At 44.6% G+C, this 19289-nt stretch overlaps 1 protein-coding gene across 1 annotated transcript in view; it reads left to right on the forward strand.

The window, feature by feature from the left end:
• zgc:171482 (zinc finger protein) overlaps nucleotides 1–12718 on the forward strand; it is a 30429-nt gene extending 17711 nt beyond the window's left edge. The window contains exons 6-7 of the mRNA XM_068741356.1: nucleotides 4218–4314; nucleotides 12697–12718. Of these exons, the coding sequence (XP_068597457.1) occupies nucleotides 4218–4314; nucleotides 12697–12718 (119 nt within the window). The remainder of the gene's footprint in view (nucleotides 1–4217; nucleotides 4315–12696) is intronic.
• The last annotated feature ends 6571 nt before the right edge of the window (nucleotides 12719–19289 follow it).

Below are 19289 nucleotides of genomic sequence, written 5' to 3' on the forward strand. Positions count from 1 at the left end.
GAATCTCATCTGCGACTTCCCGGCTCCAGCATTTAGGCATGTCCGATTGATGGTGCTGATCTTTGCTCATGCAAGCTTCCACCTCTTAAACCTCAAGGCCAAAACACATCTAAGATCTTCACTACATTTATAGCAACAGCCGTTGTGGCTCTTGGACTTATTTATTTTTATATGAACACAAAGCACAAGGGACAGTGTATTTTTTTCCCACAGCATAGGTGTCAGACAAAACCCTCGACGATGGATTATGGAGGTGGACAGGGGAATTGCAGTGGGGATGGCTAATGGGTGGGGGGGTGGGGGGGGGGGGGGCGGTCTGATTCAGCTGTGTCTTCACATAAATCATGACAGGGGCTGAAACCCCTCAAGACAGAGGCGGAACACTGTCTCTGCTCACGTGAGACACAGTCGAGAATTAGAGGCTGTGAGATAAGCGTCTAGGACTGGAGAGTGTGTGTGTGTGTGTGCGCGTGTGTGTGTGGGTGTGTGTGCATGTGCGTGTGCGTGTGCGTGTGCGTGTGCGTGTGCGTGTGCGTGTGCGTGTGCGCGTGCGTGGACCTGAGGGAGGGAGGGGGAACCAAAGCAGAGAAGATTGAGACAAAGCTTGACCTCCTCTGCGATGTACATTTACGCACATATAAAAAGATCTAACATTGATATTTTAGCTCCACACATGTAATATCGACGCATAAATGAAAGCCAGGCGATTACAAAAAACCTTTCTTAAAGACAACGGTGTGTTCAAAGTGCGACTCGTCAGTATTATAGTTTTAACTGTGGCTTCATTGAAGTTTAAGGGTGGTTTTATTGGGCCATTGTGTGACTGTATCTCATTCCAAGGATTGGGAATTTGCCAAATAATTCCTAAATTCATCCTCAGATTTGTAAATGTGTTCAGGAATCTGCAAATGCATATCCAGAATATTTTTATTAACATTGTAAAAAGAAAAAGAAAAAAAGGGTACTATGATTGTAAATTTGTAGACAGATCTTTCTGGCTGAAAAAAGTATCTTTCCACTAAAGCCAGAAGACAACTCATCGGCCATTCACACATTTGTAGGAAGCCCTCAAGGTTGCGTCTGATAATTGATTTCTTTAGTTTACCTTTGATCTCAGCTGCTTTTTCTGCCATTTTCCTATCATTCTGTTATGACAAAAGTTTTATTCTATTCAGGTTTTTCCAGTGGCAAAGACATCTTTGTCCTTGGGTACAAATTCAAAGGTTCAAAGATTTTTGCCCTGATGTTTTTATTCTGATAAGATTTCAATCTTTTATTTGATTCTATGAAAAGGGGTCGAGGCATTATCAGGACACAACAGCAGGTGGGCGTACGGCGATAACCCGCTATTTGATACGCAGCACACTTCCGAAGAAGGTCACTCATGTAAAATTGCAGCAATCAGGACTTTTTTTTTTGGGGGGGGGGGGGGGGGGGGTACCGGAGGGGACATGGATGTGTCCTTCGTATATTCATATGTCCGTGTTTCAAAGAAAATGAATATCTGTGTATTCTTACAAAAATGCACTTCAGAGAGTTTTAACAGGAGACAGGAAACAAACGAATTTCAAACTTTCCAAACTTTCCAAACCATTTGAACATTTCTTTCATCCATGCTTGGAAAGCATACCGGTACAAACCTTTGTCACAAACTTTCATTGATCGATTGATTGTTTTTTGTCTGAAACGGATGATCTTCCTGTTTCCTCTCAGATGTACTGCAGAACAAAAAAAATGTCCTCTGTCTTATAAAGTGACTTGGACTGAACCAACCAGCTTAGTAAAGTTCTAAATGGATTTAACGCCACGCCCTCCTCCCTCCCCCGAGCGGTTGCATTTTGACGCATTCATGTGAGATGTCCTGTCAAGGCTTTGCTGGAGACTGTTTGGTTTGATTGCATCTCCGTGGGTTTCTTTCAGGATCCAATTCATTTTGAATCTTGCAAAGCACATGGTAAACTAACGGCGCACCACAGCACAAAGGCACCGGAGCGGCAAGAGCGCTGAAAACTCTCTTGGCTCCTCGGTAAATACGATTATAGATGAATGCCTCACAATGAGATTCCTAGTGGAACTCGTCCCATAAGAAGGAAGCGGAAAACAGAGCAAACTGCCGCATTAAATCATCCGTGTGTGACATGATGTTCAGTGGTTGTTTCAGGGGATTCACAGTCATCCTGTTACCTGTGAACCCCATGAGCCAAATAAAATCACTCTCCAGGGCTTCGTAGCGGAGGGAGTCATGATCGTCAGGCTCCAACTGGGCTGTTAAAGCCGAATATAAAGTCCAACTGAGATGGCAGGAGGATTTTAGGTCATCTGTACGGAAGACGGCATGAAGCATCAGCCACCAACAGCTCCGCACCAATCGCCTTAGCTCATCTCGGCCACGCGCTCTCCTCCGTCCTTGGCATGTCTTCATGTGTAATTAACAAGGCTTAGAACAGTCTCACAAATACCGCTCATGCTCACACACTAAATAAAAGACCCACACTATTTGCATTGCACACACTTTCCCTGAATGTAATTAACATGGATTAAGGCATTGTGTATTCTTGTGCCAGAACTGCTTTATTAACCAAAACAGTAAGTGTACATATGACTGTGTGTGTGTGTGTGTGTGTGTTTGTTCAAAAGCTCATTTTCTGGCACAGACACACACTGTGCATCAGTGCTACTCGGTCATGCAGCAGGGAGGTGACATCAATCAGGCTAAAAGCAGGGATGCTGCCTTTGTGTGTGTGTGCAGATACACACACACAAAAAACATGAAAAGGCCTCTTTGTGACGGGATGGAATTACCACGAGTAGAAAGAGAAGGGAGAGTGAGAGGCTTATCATTCCTTTCTTATCTCCTCGCCAATTAATAGGCTTTTCATTAAGAGAAAAGATGTAATAACATTTTGGCAGCAGCGGATCATCTTTTCTTCTCTCCTTGGCATGCGGACTTCGATTTTAGCTACCAAAAGATAAATAGTGTCAACTTCTTTTCACGAGACAACTCCTACCCCAGGCGACTAATTCAACAGCGGCTCTCTCGTACATGAAATGTGAATGTAATTGCACTCAATCACCCCTGAAAGGGACAGAGACAACATTATGCCGCCCCAGCCCAGTATAAATGACCTCACAACACTGTAACCGCTTCATCTCCCAACATGCTCCACCAATTACCACCACAGAGTGTCGAAAGTTGCTGGAATACACAGACAGCTCCATAAATCCCAAGGACAGTTAGCAATAAGCAGACAGCCGAGAAAAGGGCACTCTGCCACACCCGGAATTACGCATTCAACGCCAACACGTCAAACTGAAACACAAGCGAGGAGGGAATCAAGGTTGAATCAGGCGTCAAGGTTGTTCCTCTCTGATCTGGACCAGGACGGCTCAGCAGAGGGAAAGAAAACCAAAATGCCATTTCCTTGCGTCTCTGACAGACAATCCACGTCCCATTAGGCCGTGTTTGGTGATTGTCCTGTTCTCAACGACCCGGCAAACATTTCCTCTGCCACTTTGAAGAAAATAATATGTTTCAGATTGTTGTGACAGTTATTGTTAATATATGCGTCACGTGTCCATGTGATCATTAAAACCACGGTACGCATTTTACATCGCCGTTGCAGTGTGACAACTCATTATTTTTGCTACGTTCCCATTGCTGCACATTCCCTCTTCCGTCTGTACCTGTTTCTCTTCACCCCACTCTGCCGGTAGCTCCATCCTCATCCATCTATTTTGGGTGCTGATCCCGACCACCTGCAAACCCTCTAATTAGTGCACATCCGTGTCTGAGCACCACCGTTACACAAGCATTCTCCAACACATTGCAAAAGAGCAGAGCATCAGACAGAGCCACATCGACACGGCCTGCCGCACCATTTATTTATTACGCCTTGTGTCCTAATTCTTGTGTCGAGGAACAAGATTCAGGCCATTCAGACATATAGAGAAACACGCGCTGAAAAGAAGCTGCCCCCCCCCCCCCACACACACACACACACACACACACACACATATACACTCTGAAATAGGAGAATTGGCCTGCATTGCAGAGTGGAAAAGATTGTTATTTGGTGTCAGGCCAATCTTTTATTGCTGCTCATGCTGGCCTCTTGTCAAGTGCGGCTGAAGATGAAGGCAGCTTTTAAGGATTTTTATGAACCGTTTTTACGGAAGTGTCCAAACAGTAACCGCCGTGTCTGTGTTTGTGTCTCCAGGGCTGCGTAGTAGTTACTCCTGCAATGTCTGCAGTGTGGTCCTCAACTCCATAGAGCAGTACCACGCACACCTTCAGGGCTCCAAGCACCAGAACAAGTGAGTGCAGTAAGTGATGGGTGGATGGATGGATGGACGGAGGGTCGGTCAATCAGACCGGGTTAGAATCCAATCTGTGTGGCGTTTGTACGTACGCCAGGTTCTCCGGTTTCCTCCTGCCTCCTGGGGAGTGCATTCCAGTCGAACTCAGTGAAATTAGTTACTCCAAATTGTCCGTAGTGTGAGTGAGAGTGGTTGTCTGTCTCTGTGTGGACCTGCATGCAAAGCGTAAAAAGCAGAAGAAAATGAATGAATGAATAATTCTAATGCATTATTCAACTTTGTCAAAAATGGGAAAATGTTAAAATATCTTGAGATGATAAAGAGAAGGAAAAACTGTAAAACACAAAAAGAAAAAGAGAACACAAAAACAAATGACTGGGTGTGTGGCGACCCGAGAGTCATCACTCAAGGACTTCTTTTTCTTTTTCTTCCTTCAGCGCTTAAAACTCTTTTCATGTGTGCAAACATGATGAATGCCTTTGAGGAAAGACCGTCCAACAGTGCTAACCTTTGAAACCCTTTTGTTTAATTCACTGACTGAGGCTATAAAGACACTGAAACGGAAGGACTCTCAGCGAGACGACTGAGAAGCTACATTGAGCAGCAACACTTAAATCGCAGCGCTTGCTTTTTGCATTCAAGTGCGTGTTGAATCATCCTAAACATCTGGCGGGGAAACGGCGTCACGTCATACATGTAATGAATGTCACCATGACAGCTTTACATTCTGCACCGGTGGGGCCATCTCAACTCTGCTTCACGAGGCAGTCGACTGGAATGATTTCCTTTGACGGGCGGACCTTGTCAAAATGAGAAACATTTTGCCTTTTTAATGTGTTGGACATCCATCACGACTTTAAGACATGAAAGTCGGTCAAGCTGGCTCTCATGTAGACCGTCCCAGGAACAGAAGGCTGAACACAATTCTGCTGCAGGGGGGGTTTACTCATCATCATCACCAATTAAAAACTCCTCGTTTTAAACCTCACAGGAAGCCTCGAATGCGAACTTGAACTTGACATCTACTGTTCAGAGGAGACTCTGAGCCCTTCATGGCTGAATGGCTGCAAAGAAACGTTTGCTGGGGTGAGTTAATAAGAAGAGCATCAGTCGGGGGGGGGCAAGAAACAGAAAGAGACAGCAGACCAGTGGAAATCTGTTGGTGGGTCTGGGGCATCTAAATGTGAATTTTGCTTCAAACTGCTAAGTCTTTGAGACGCAGCAAAACGGAGCAGATGGCATCTGCATGTGTGGTTAGAATGGAGGAGGCGGTTCAACGGTGTGGGGTGGCTCTGCTGGTGACACTGTTGGCGAGTTGTTCAAAATTGAAGGCACATGTAACCACCATCATCATCATCATCACCACCTCGACCAGAGCGCTCTGCTGCAGCGTGCCTTCCCATCTGGTTCACACTTAGCAGGACCGTCATGTGTTTTTGATCAGGATAAGTGGCCCTAAACATTTACCTGGGAGGATCATTTAAACAAGGAGAGCGAAGAATCGCCAAATGAGCTTCTCTGGGATGAGTCGAGCTATAGAGCAATAGAAAAGCAGTCAACAAGTTCCACTGAAACCTTTTCGGGAAACTATTCGAGGTGACGGACCTCGTGAAAGCTGGTTGACGGAATGCCAGGAGTGCGTTCTAATCAAAACTCGACTGCCGTCTTTGAAGATTCAAAAATGTGCAATATTTTTGCCATGGTTCCACTTTTTTTTTGCTGACTGCATAAATCCATGTCTGCCGTTTCACGGTGTTGATGCCTTCAGCAGAACATTAAAAAAATAAGAGCACGCTTTGAATTAGTCCAAGCCTTTCATGCAATACCTTTAACAAAATAAGGGAGTAAAACTGCTCTGTGGATGGAGAATATGTCAGATGAAAGGCTGCTTGAGGACATAAATTCTGTGTTGCAGCTCTTTTTCTTGTCTTTTTCGTGAGAGTTGCAGCCCATCAGTACGAATGTCTGTATTTGTCCCCCCTCCCCAAACCGACACACAACTCTTAGAGAGTGGTGGGTGTAAAGGAAAGAGCAGCAGGCATGGGAATTGCAGAGAGGCACGCCATAAAATTCTGGTTTCTGTACCATAAAATCGATGATGTCTGTCTCTATGGAATGAAATATGTCTCCATAAAAACTAAAAACCCACGTCTCACACACATATGCTCGTAAATGTGCATTCAACTCATATTAAGTCTGCATCCAAAATACGCAAAACTACTTTTCTTGCTTTTAAAATCTGCCCCAATTTAATTTGTAAAGACACATTTTTGACATCCCTGATGGCGCAGTGGTATAAGAACATTAAATAATTACAATTTAACTCAAAGCCCACAACAGTCGGGGATTCATGTCAGTCAGCTTGTTAAGAATGCCAGTTTCGCTCTTAAAAAAGTGAGTTTTGACGTGCTGTTTCCACACAGATGCATCAAATCATGGAAAAATAGAGGCTCCCGATTCTCTGCTGACGTGTTTTACAGTCATAAAGCAGAGAAGAGGGCAGAGCCGTCGCTATGAGAGAGAGAGAGAGAGAGAGAGAGAGACAAGACCGATGGGCTCAGGGCAGCAGACCCCACAGAGACGCAGAGAGATGTTGAAAGAGATGCAGAGAGACAAAGAGCATAGAGGTGGCAACAGATGGAGATCAAATGGATCGGGAAAGATAAATGGATGTGGAAAACACAGAAAGAAGAAGAGAAAGTAAAACCAAAAGAGGATATGTCCTTATATTGGCCTGAAAGGTGGCTTCAGAGAGATAAAGACAAACGTTTAGAGGCAGCATGGAGGGACAAAGAGGAGTGAGAGACAGCCTGGGGGGGGGGCACTAATCACTGGATGGAGACAGAAATACAAAAAAAAAGATCTAACTGGACATCGACCTTAATATAAATGACGTGACTTCAGTTGTAAGTGCTGGATGGCCGTTATTTAAAAGGAATGATACACATTTCCATTTGTGCGTGTGTTAATTTCACCAGATGGGTGATGTTTGATGAATCTCGTTTGACAATTGTTCCGTTTGAGTTGTTACAATGCTACGTATAGTGTAAAATTCCCTTCAGCAACATCTGCAAGATTCCACACTAAAAAAAAAAGTCCTCAAAGCACATTTAATAATTTTACACCAAAGCCTTGCAGACCTATTCTGTTAAGCCTGTGACACTGACAACTGGCAGAGATCATTCTGGCTGCCTCCGTTGCACTGCTGCATCGTTCCTCTGGGAAACAAAGAACAAGATGAAAGGTTCCACCTCATCGACTTCACTTCCTCCGCATTCACCCGCTACCTCCGCTAACGCATGATACGGGTACGCTGGATGTCTCTTCACTTGGTGAAGAACCAAAAAGAAAAGCATGGCTGACAGCAGCAATGGATTTAAGAAACATCTGTCTTAGGACTGCGTCATCATATAACATCAGGTTTATCTATTCTTTAAACAGCTGGATGCATCTGTCTCGTGCATCTGCTTCCTACCGGATGCAGTCAGCTGCAGGTCATTTAAATGCTGCGCCAGTCGCTCCAGACTGGCTGCTGGAATTGGACGTGTACAGGAAGATTACAACAGATATTACAAGATAAACTTGGCAAAACATTTTCACAGCTGATAGAATGTGTTTTGCAACTAGACAAGAACTCTGAAAGCATAAAACCTCTGCTAACGCAGCTCAGATTCACCATTCAGGCATGGCACCGAAAAGCAGCAGTGCCACGATAGATCGACGTTCATTATACGACTACGACGGTGAAGGTTAGACATTTTGGAGATCAGGTCAGAGATGCCAGAGTTCGATGGTTTGGACATGTCCAGAGGAGAGACAGGGACTATATCGGTGGAAGGATGCCGAGGATGGAACTGCCAGGGAACAGGGCTAGAGGTCGACCAGGAGACGATACATGGACGTAGTGAGGAGGACATGAGAGTGGCTGGTGTTGGGGAGGACGATGCAAAGGACGGGGTGATTTGGGGGCTGATTTCATGTTTTACTGCTGTTCTCTAACTTACTAAACATCTGGCCTCTCACACAAACTTCCTGACGGGTTGAGGGTTTTGACTGACAGCTCACGTGTCCAATAGCATTCAATACAGGGACCAGAAACATTACAAGCGATTATGAGCTAGAGGGCGCAGGGGTGGAGTGCTTTTGGTTTTAAACTGTGTGGAGAGGGGTTTTACAGCCTTAAAACATATATAATATTTGTAAAAAAAAATAATGGCGACTACTTTGCGGATTTTGCCTATTGCGGGTTATTTTTGCATGGGCTGGCTGAGGTCCCAGAAAAACAAAATGCAGGCAATACTAAATGCTAAACACTCCACATTGGGCAGGCGGCGATAAAAGGATGGAAATTTTAAAAAGCACTGCCAAAACAAAATATTAAATATGCAGTCTTACGGTCAAAAAGTCAAAAACACACTGGAGGAAAACGATTGGACTATAGAGAACCACGAGGTGGAAATGACCAGTCGCCGTGTCTCCGGGTGTTCAGCCAGCTCTCCCGCGAAATCTTGCCGATGAAAGTGCAACATCTCTGGCTGAGATAATCGAGTAAGTGAACGCCGCATCCAGGAGAGGGGGGGTGGGGGGGGGGGTTCATTCCTAACTCATTCTGAATCATCACTCGTTAGAACATCGCTCCACGCAGCTGAGCAGGTCAGAGCGGGAGCAACAGAAAGCTCGCCGGGAACATGGAGCAGAGAAAACCGTTAGCAGTTTGTAAGCCGTTGACTGGCTTCGGTGTAGCCGCAGGCATTGCATCTGCAAATAAATGCTGCCAGTCTGAGACCGAGAAAACCCTGAAACTTCTGGAAATGTCAGCAATCCCTTGTAAATTAACTTTAAATTGCCATGTTGGTTCCAGACTAAAGTGTGCTTACAAAGTTAGAGTTTCAGAAGGCGATGGAGCAGACAAGGGCCGAACCCCACAGGTGTGTAAAGGTGTGCTGTTCCCAGCGCTGACAGCATCTCTCCACTCATTCAATATGCCATTGCTCAGCATTTAAACTATTTGGAAACACATACTAATATGAGAGGTCATTGACTAAATATTCATTGCCCTAAAGGAGACTATTGCTTTAACTCGGCTCAAACGAAATGATGTCCTGCAAACCAAAGGTCTTTGAACGTCATCCTACATTGTACAGATATCATTTTACTCTCGTCACTTCCTGTTGCAGTGTTTTTCCTCCAAGCCCAGCAGCCTGCCGCCGCTGTTGAGAGTTTGGTCGCGGGAGAATTTATCCTCAAGGAGCTTTATGGGGAATTCTGCAACCAAAACGTATTTCAACTAATCCTATGTTAAAAAATAATAATAATAATAATGAAACCAAAAAAAGAGCACTAACTAGTGCCCTGTTGTCCGTAAGAGCCAATAAAGCAACAATTTAGGTGTATTCTACTTGATGGGCAGGTTTTGCCAGGCTGCGTCTCTGAAACAACACAGTAATGTAATATTAACCCTGTTCATGCTCTCATCGCTCACAAACGAGGCTTTAGCTTTCTGGGTGGTTTTGCCTTCTATAATTCTGACCTGCAGCCGGCCTTAATGAGTGTTTATGTCCACAGTGTGGGAAAGGTGTGTGCGTGTCTGTGTGACGCTGGTGTGAATGTGGGCCCCAAGGGTACGAGGTCGAGTCAGTTCATTTAGCCTTCTCACCGTGGTAATTATTCAGCATCCGTATCACAAAGACGCCGACTAATGCACGTTCAGCATCAACCTGCGTGTAGAGCACGTTTGCTGCTGTGTGTGTGTGTGTGCGTGCGTGCGTGCGCCCTCTCCCTGCCTGAGGCAAGGAGAAAGGTTAATTCAGGATTGACGCTGGTCAACCATCCACCATCACATTTAACTGGGCACACACACACACACACACATGCAGGTTCAAGCCTCTCTCCCTAAGGCTTTTGTCCTTGTCTTTCTTCACATAGACCATCTGGAAAACACACACACACACACACACACACACACACACACATATATATTCAGCATGGCCTGAGCAGCACTACCTGGGATGTTAAGAAGGTGAAGGGGGGGGGGGGGGGGGTCATGATCGAATCATGACTCACCGCTCAGCTCCCTTAGCAACTGTTACCATCGGCCTGTGTCAAATACACACACACACAAATCAAATCACCAAGGTGAACTTCACATCCTCACAAACATTTCCAAGAGGCAAAAGCTCTCTCTCTCTCTCTCCCTATTTTGCACACTCATCCCCGTATCGCTCACATTCCACACGTGTATGTGAGAGAGATTATTGGATTACTGCACAGGCAGACCATGACCTGCTTTTACCTCATCCCACACCTCACCTTACTATTTATGGCACTGCTCATTCATTGGCTCCTCCGCCCGTCTCGCTCGCGTCACGCTCCTCCTCTCCTCTCCTCGCCTTGCTCCTCGCTCAGCAGCTGCGTTTAAACACGGATACCCACATAGGCACATCTATATGGAAAGTACTTCATGTGAAAGGTATAAATATTCATACTGTATTAGTCATGTATGTTCACTAAACATCAAACCTGTTCCATCATCCTTTGTACCATGTTTCCATAGAAACAACACTCGATATTGGCAGATAACTGGAACTTGCACAAGCAAATGTATGATTTCAACAATTGTAATCGAGATTATCTACCCTTGAATCTAAAGGCAATGCATTTATTCTTCTGGCATAATGAAGTCTGCTCTCTATTTGTTAATTAATTGATCATGAAATGGCAGATTAATTAATTACCAGTTATTTGCATGAGAGAGATGGCATTTTAATCTAATTCTGCATATTTTAGTCAATTTATGTGTATAAAGATACCAAGAACAATTTAGAACCTTTTGGTGATGATCCAGATCACCATGTGGTCGGTGTAAATCCAATTAGGAGGCGAATGAGCTGCATGGCGGAGGTCTGCGCTCTCAGTGCTTTTCAAGTTTAATATTTATTTTGGGGACAAAGCCTTTCAGATTATACTGTATGCATTAAAGGCAAATAGAATGTGCTTATGATTCAATTCAACCGCTGGAGGGGCATCTTTATGTCTCTGCCCATCACAAAGGATCTGCCTGCCTCCCTCCATCAATGCCCCACTCTTCCCCTGGTTACCCTTCTACTCCCTTGTTTTTGTTACATGTCCCTTCCCAGAGAACTAAATAAGCAAACAGAGTTGTGCAGAGTTTCCACTCCTAAGAGAGTGCACACTATTGGATGAATCGTGACAGAGCAGACAGGACGTGGATTGGATGCCACTGTTTGAACAGCCATTACTGGGATAGGAGCTGACAGATACGGCGCTTGAGAAGCGCTCCCTTTCCTTTTCTCTCCAACTCACATTGGAAATTTGTGTGAGGGGCGATGTCCTAATTAGGAAACAGTGTAGAAGTGGCATTTTAACAAGGACAGTGATCAAAATGTTGGAATTTGCTGTACTGTGGGTGGGGGGCACAGAGCGAAGGCCATATCCAGTAAGTAGACTGAATTTAATGCGTCTTTATGTTTTGAATAGAAAAGCAGACGGGGCTAAGTTTCACACTTACGCAGTAACATTTCAGAACTGCAACAAGAATCAAAGTTAAAAAGCTCCTCTAACTGTCAAGAGAAGCAAATGTACAACAAAAGATGAGCAAGGAAGTTCATTTCTTTGTTGGGATATCTACTCATTGACTGAGCGAGGTCATCCCGGAGTCATTTACATCTTCTGCTTTGGGAAAATCAGCTGCAGACTTGCTGGAGATTTGATTGCCTGTAAATCATTCCCATCTTATGGTCTCAGGAAAATGCATTGGGCGGGTGCAGTTTGTCATGAGCTCTAATCCCACCTGACTCTTTGTTTTTATCGAGTGTGGCTTTGTTTACCTCCAGAGCTGCTTTGTTTCACTGTGATGAAGCTGCAGAACGTAATCACAGCCCGTTTCATCACGAAGAACAATCAGCCGCTCCAGACAAAGGCCAAATCCGCCGTAATGACTTCAACATTCCATCGTTTGGGTAACAGCCAGAGGTATAATGAGCAGAAGTTATTATGAGAAGATTACAAAATAGGATTATTGCTCAATTCTTCACATACAGTGGAAGGAAATCCTTCTCAGCACAGCAGAGCGAGACCAGGGTGTTAGAATATCTCCACGTTTGAACTGATGCATTGCCAATAATTGCTTGTGTTTGCATTGGCATTTATGTGTGATTACTAATGGCATGAGAAACAAATATACTGATAACTTAATTTACTGGTACTTCTCTGGGATGGAGAGCATGGCACAAACGTAATATTGCTCAGCGATTCAGCTCGATGTTCTGCCTTCGGTTCAAGAGCCGCCGCGTTGTCAGATCGTCCCGTGTCGGAGGCAAATCGGGGGCTAACAAATTCTTTCCTCTGTTGTGTTTTCAGTTTGAAGCAACACCAGCAGTAAGCCACAGAGTCACGCCCCACTGGAGAGGAGAGATTACTGGAAGAGGCAACTTCAGAAATGAGGACTCGTGCCAAAACCTGAAGGATATGGGAACGAGTTGCAGAGTTGCGTCTATATATGGTGTGTGTGTGTGTGTGAGGATGCATGGCCGTCTGCAGTAGGCATTGTACGGGTCATCGTGAGTGAGACTACTTCTACAGGTGAGCTCGAAATCTAGATGTGAGATTTAGGTTCTGGACTATTGCCATACAACTCTTGAGTGAAACACAATCTTCTATTTGAAATGATGTCAGTGTATCGCCCAGAGTGGAAATAATCAGTGCAATGATCGTCATAGAGCAGCAGCAGTGCTAATAACGCTCTAACTAGCGCCCCCCCCCCCTCCCCTGCTCTGACGGTGATCCGTGTCTGAACACAGGGGTCCGCTCCTACATGCCTTTTTTCATTTACAGCAAATACACAAATACATGGCTCACTTTCAGGCTACTGAAGTCCTCCTCAGGCCCAAGGACAAGGAACCTCCTCACAACCTCAGCCGTTACACACCGCATGGACCTCCTGTGAGACCCCCCCCCCCCCCCCCCATGTGAATCATGTACTGTTGAAAACATTCCCATAACACTGAGTACTGATGTCAGATGCAATGCAAATGTGTCAAAAAATTACCCAACTCCGAGAGGCAAGGTGTGTAGACGATTATTATTATTATTTATTTTATTTAAAATTCGATTTTCTTTTGTATTGACCAGAGAAAATAAATTTCACACCATGTAGCGGTCGATGTGCAACACAAGTGAGATGTAGTTCGGTGCATGCACAATGTAAAACAGTAGATTAATTAGCCTTTTTTTTATACCCATTACTTGCTCATTTTGCGTTAGCCCTGCTCTCATGATGCTTTCATGGTGCATTGCTGTATAACCTGTACCTGCCAGCAGCTGATCTATTCAAGGAAATCCCTCTTTATGCCTCTGAATTAGACAAGTCACGTCGGTATACCATCCATCTGTCGCATCTCCAGTGCGTCTGTGAAGGGGGCTTTGCCGGCGTTGTTCTTGCATCATGAGGAGGGAAGTCATGCTCCACTTTTCACATGCAGGCACCGAGACTGGCCTGCGGCTGGCGAAACAGCTCGAATGCACTCAAAGCTAAGCTGTTCTCTGCATGGTTCAAGCGCTTTTTGTGTGTAAGCATATTTTTAAGAAACATGATTCTCTTTCTGCTGATTTCATGGCGAGTGACATCACCAGCGATGAAGGTGTCCAGGTCATGCTGTGCAACAATTTGATCGGTGCGACTACACGATCACGAAGTATCGTTTTGATCTCGCCCCATTTGTCCTGCTGAAATGAAATGAATGCAATGAAAACGCAATGAGGCACAAATTCAAGACTTCCTGCAGCCATTTTAAATCCCGCTGTTCACATTTCAGTGGACGGAACCCTTCAATTATTAAAAAGTGTTTTTGAAACACGTGCAGGAACATCCTGTGGAAAATTATGTGACTTGCAAATATTCCCATTTGCTCTTGAAAGTCGCACTCTATTCACCCGCCCGTCCTTCCCAAGCTAAGCTGCACTATCCAAAGCTGAGATGGTTGATTTTGGCTCAACTCTCCTGCAGACGCTTTGGATGAGGACTCGTTTCACAGAATAATGCCGTCATATTAACGATCCTTCAACGGGAGTTTGAAGTGCGTCATTTCATGAAGCAGAAGAAGTTATTTGTGTCAATGGTGTTTGCGTTTTCAGAGATACACATTTTGTATTGAGCGCTCATCTGCGCTGAGCTAAAGGGTGGTATTTGAAAAATACAAATATTTGGGCACTGACGTGAGAATTGTGTTTTGATGGGTAGGTTTGTTTTTGTTGTTTTTTATAAATAGCACTCACAGTGCAAATAAAATCATCCTGAGACAAGGAATCAGCGGTGATGGACCGAAATCCAGAACAACCGTCAAATTCACTCAGAGGGCTCTTGATCAGCTTCAACATCGTCACCATCCCCTTGGAGAAATGTCACATATATATAGACTGCTTTGCCAGTGGATTGATAAAGCAGCCAGGATGATGACGTGTGGTTATAAACTGTTGGATTTCAACACATCAGTTAAAATGCCCCCCCCCCCCCCCCCCCCCAACACGATGACAGTACTGGTGACTATTTACTCCAGCTCCTGTGTGTGTGTGCCAACAACGCAGCATGTGCAGAGGACGGATGTATCACATGCTGCATATTTTAGCAGATCTTATATAATACATGACAGAGATTATCTGTGGTTAGGAGCTGTGCGATGTGATGCCTGCAGTCTGCATTTATAGAAGCCGTCATGATTGTGAGTGATTCGCTGGAAGTACCGGTACACGTGGAAAACACAACTAATGGTAAATAGAGTACAACAATTTTCTTTCTCAAAAATCCTGCCTCGTGTCCTTTTGTCTGTTGCCAAGTTGATGCATGAAATTCACTTTTTACTGCCAAGCAAACATGTTTCCACACATTCATGACCCTCCAGCTTTCACACTCACCGGAGAAGTCAAATTTAAATGATTGATATTATAATTCGATCAGAGTCTCATTTCCATTCCCTCAACCAAGGATGCCGTGTACTCGAAGCATGATCAATAGATGTGAAATGGGAAAGATGACATAGATCTCCATCAATCCAATTCATATTTACACTATGATATTGCTAAACATTATTAAGCCCGGGCGTCATATTGATGTTAGGCAGTTCATTTACCGGTCTAACTTTGTCGTTTCATCTAGGAAACGCAACGGCAGGATGAAGTGTCGTGGAAAACAGTGAAAATTTTCACCATGAAAGAACATTTATTAGGATCTGATGATTGAGGCAACCGTCAACTGAACAAGCTAAGCAGAGCGCAACAATTTATTATTATTTATCATTTGTTCTGACCAGGTGCACAACCTGAGAGATCCTTGACAAGGTTACCATAGCAACACTCACGCATCTGCTGGATGGTAAAATATCGATGTGAAACATTTGGGGTACGCCATGAACACCGTAGCATCATCGCACAATATTCCTTCCTTAAAATGTTCCCGAACCAAAGAGCCTGGATTCTCAAAAATGTTTTGGGATGGAGCTCAAAATGTTGATTTGATTCTTGCAGTAAATGCAAGAAAGAAACTAGGGTGGGGCGACAGAAGCGAAAGCGACAGGAGGGAGAGGAAATCAGAGGGAATGGCTGATGCCACGTACTTTTAATGGCCCCACTGTAGTCAAGCGGAGAAGAGCAGCATAAAACATTAAAGCTGGTATTATGCCATCTCCACTGCGCCATTAAAACCTCTGGGTGTGAGAAACTTAACCCACCACTCCACTTCACCAACAGTGGAGGATGCTTCCATGGCTCATCCATATTCATTCGGAACTAGAACGTCATATTCCGCAGAGTCCAGCTTCCAGCTCGGCGTATGGATCCTTATTTGAGACGTCGGTGTGGCTATTCGCCTCACCTTGAAATTTTCAGTGGGGCTGCTGTGGCGATGACACCGGCATGAGGAATCGGCGAGACGCTTCACGCTGTCCAGGGAAGCAGATCAGAAGCGACACTGTCCTCTGCGTGGCCCTGTGTGTAGCGGCATCATTATGTAGCTGCATCAAAAGTGAGACGCATCTTCGTTTGACATTTTAAAGGGAATATGAGGAAGGGGGTCACACGGAAAACATCTTCCTTCAGAGGAAACGCATGATTTCATTGCTGTACAGCACCCTCCTCTCAGTATGACGCATTTGGCTGCTAAAATTTAACTCCTCTCTGATAACAAAGGCTGTCTGATGAAAAAATGGGTGCAGTGATGGTGCAGGTGCAAAGAGAGCGAGTTTAACTAAATCAAGAGTGGTGCAGAAATAGATTATCTCCAACGTATTTTAACATTCTGTGAATGCACCATTCCACAAACCAAATGCAACATTCCCATTTTCTCATCTCCGCCACACGTCGTGCCTGCCCGCTCCCAACGGCTTGTTCCCGTCAGCAGCGGCGATGTGACCCCAGACGGCCCGGCCGGCAGCAACACATTTCTGCTCCGCCGCTCTGCTGTTCCTTGTCGAGGCTGTCAGAGCTTCCCTGTCAAAAATCATCGTTGCCATCACGGGATTTAGCCCCTCAGCCCCTGCTGGCATTTTAGACAGGCGGTTCACATGCAGGCGGATGACACAGCCAGACACATATGCAGCATGCAGAGCAGAATGCGTCAACACCAGAGCCCTTTTAGTGCCAATTCTTTCAGACAGAGATGGGATGTTAAACAGCTGCAATCCAACATCTCTTCAGAAGTACCTGACCCGCCCAGGACGCTCCATTCTCTCTGCGCTGGAAGGCGACCTTCGACCTACATCCATGGCCCTTCAAGTGGGCAAAAAGTCCTACAAAAGGTTACAGAGGGGTGATTTTTGACAAGGGCTAATTTTGGGTTAAATTTTAAAATGCCAACTTTCAATATGAAAATCCATTGTTTGACCCTACGATGCATTTTTATCGTTTGTAAATGTCACCATTTGTACCGATTATTCTCAAAACCCTTGAGGTGACTCATATCGAGTTACAGTAAATCACTTTTTGACTGACTTCCAGAATTTTAACCCCTTTCAGGGCATTTGGGTGCTGACGGTTCATGGATGAGATAAAAATGGATCACAGGGCCAAAATACGGATTTTCACAATGAAAATTTTGATCTTCAAATTTGTAACAATTTAAATTAGCCCTCCTTGCAAAAACAACCACCCTTCTGACCATTTGTTGGATACTTTCTAGAATTCTGTCTGAAGGGTCATGGAAAGTTGAGATTTTGAGATTTCACCCAGAATGACACCGCCTCACCAAAAATCAAGATGTCCAGGGGTAAAACAAGGATTAATGGCCACGACTCGGTGAGACCATTTAACATGCATGCAGAGAGAGAATTAAGAGAATTAAATGAACAACTCTGGGTAAGATTGGACCAACTATGATGTCTGTTTGTTTTTAAGTCAGCCTCAAGCCTTTAGAGCAACTGTTATAATTCCTAATGGTTTAATTCTTCTTTCCCGAGAGGTTGCAGCCACAGACCTTTAATTCAAAGCATTGCATCATCTAGAACTGCAGTCGGGATAAAGGTGTGTGTGTGTGTGTCTTTTTAATTCAAGGATGATCACTCAGGTTCACTGGTGCCGTTTTGGGACGAGAGCAAAGAAATTGGATTGTTAGGATTGACTGACAAATTTCTCATGGCTTCTGCTCAAATCCAAATCAATTGCTTGGTGTTTTTTCGAATGACACTCCATTAAAATGTTTTTCTGTTGCTGCTCCCTGGATGGTTAGAAACTGTAATTAAAACGCTGATCAGACACGGTCACTGTTTCTGCCACTGTCTGCATCAGCATGCATTTACAAGTGTGTGTGTGTGGCGGGGGGGGGGGGGGGGGGGGTTCACACTAGATGCCTGTATCTCGCCGTAAATGTGAAGAGATACAGGTGTTCTTTGCATATTTATGTGCACATGTAAATTTATGTGCACTTTAATTTGCACTTGTGCGTGTTTGTGTGAAGATTTATGCAAGTGTTTGCAAAGTGAGCGCAACCTAAAAGAATTCATTACAGGGTGCACAATCCATCTAAAATCCATTTCGCCATCTGGAGACTTTCATTACAAATCGATCTTGTTCATTTCAAAGAAAATTCCTTTCATTTAAATTGAACAGGACCCTCAGGAAACTGTAAATAACTTGACAACCGGGACAAAAAAAACTAATTTAAATTAACTACCTCCCAAAGATGCATTGCTTTATGTTGCCGTTGCTGGATTCTAGCTTACATTAACCACGCAGGACTGTTGCAATGAATTACCACGATGCCTTCACTCTGACAACCAGGACTCTGCATAAACTGGGCCAGAGAGGAAGCTTCTGGCTTCATACCGTATGTATCTGTGCCTGCACTCAGGGGGGGGGCACTAGAGGAATGCATCTGTCAGCTGATGGCTATCTGAAGGCTGAAGGTTCCCCCCTGTGAGTGTTATCATCTCAATATCCTTTTCTTGGCCTGCAGAGTGCTCGACAAACCAGGGATCTAAATCTGCTTTACCTGCAGCCTGTCTGCAGCCGACATTTGGTTGTCAAAGCCAGCAGACAGCCAGTCAGCCGCTTTGACTCTCTGTCAATGACTAATGGCTTAAGTTGTATAGATGTGAATGGAAAAATCTGCCATCTCTCAAAAGAGGGAAAACCAACAGTGGGATGCTCCAGCCGATCGTCCTTCAATCAGCATCCACTATATGTTCCAAATAGATTGATCAGCGTCGTCTGTGAAAGCCGATCAACGCGAGACATTTCTTCAATCCATTCGAAACCATCGCGGAGCAACGCAGGGTTCCATCTGCACTCAGCAAAACAGTAAGCTGTAGTTTAATGCGATTACTTCACCTAAATATTCTGAAATACTTCAGCTGAGTACAGTTAGGAGGTAAAGTGGATTCAGAGAAACTTCATATTGGTCTACATTTCATTAAAACTCAGTCACAGATGTAAGCGACGAGAGACGAGCAGGGACTTGTCTACCTTTA

Source organism: Brachionichthys hirsutus, chromosome 7 (genome assembly GCF_040956055.1).
Source record: "Brachionichthys hirsutus isolate HB-005 chromosome 7, CSIRO-AGI_Bhir_v1, whole genome shotgun sequence".
Classification (NCBI taxonomy): Eukaryota; Metazoa; Chordata; class Actinopteri; order Lophiiformes; family Brachionichthyidae; genus Brachionichthys; species Brachionichthys hirsutus.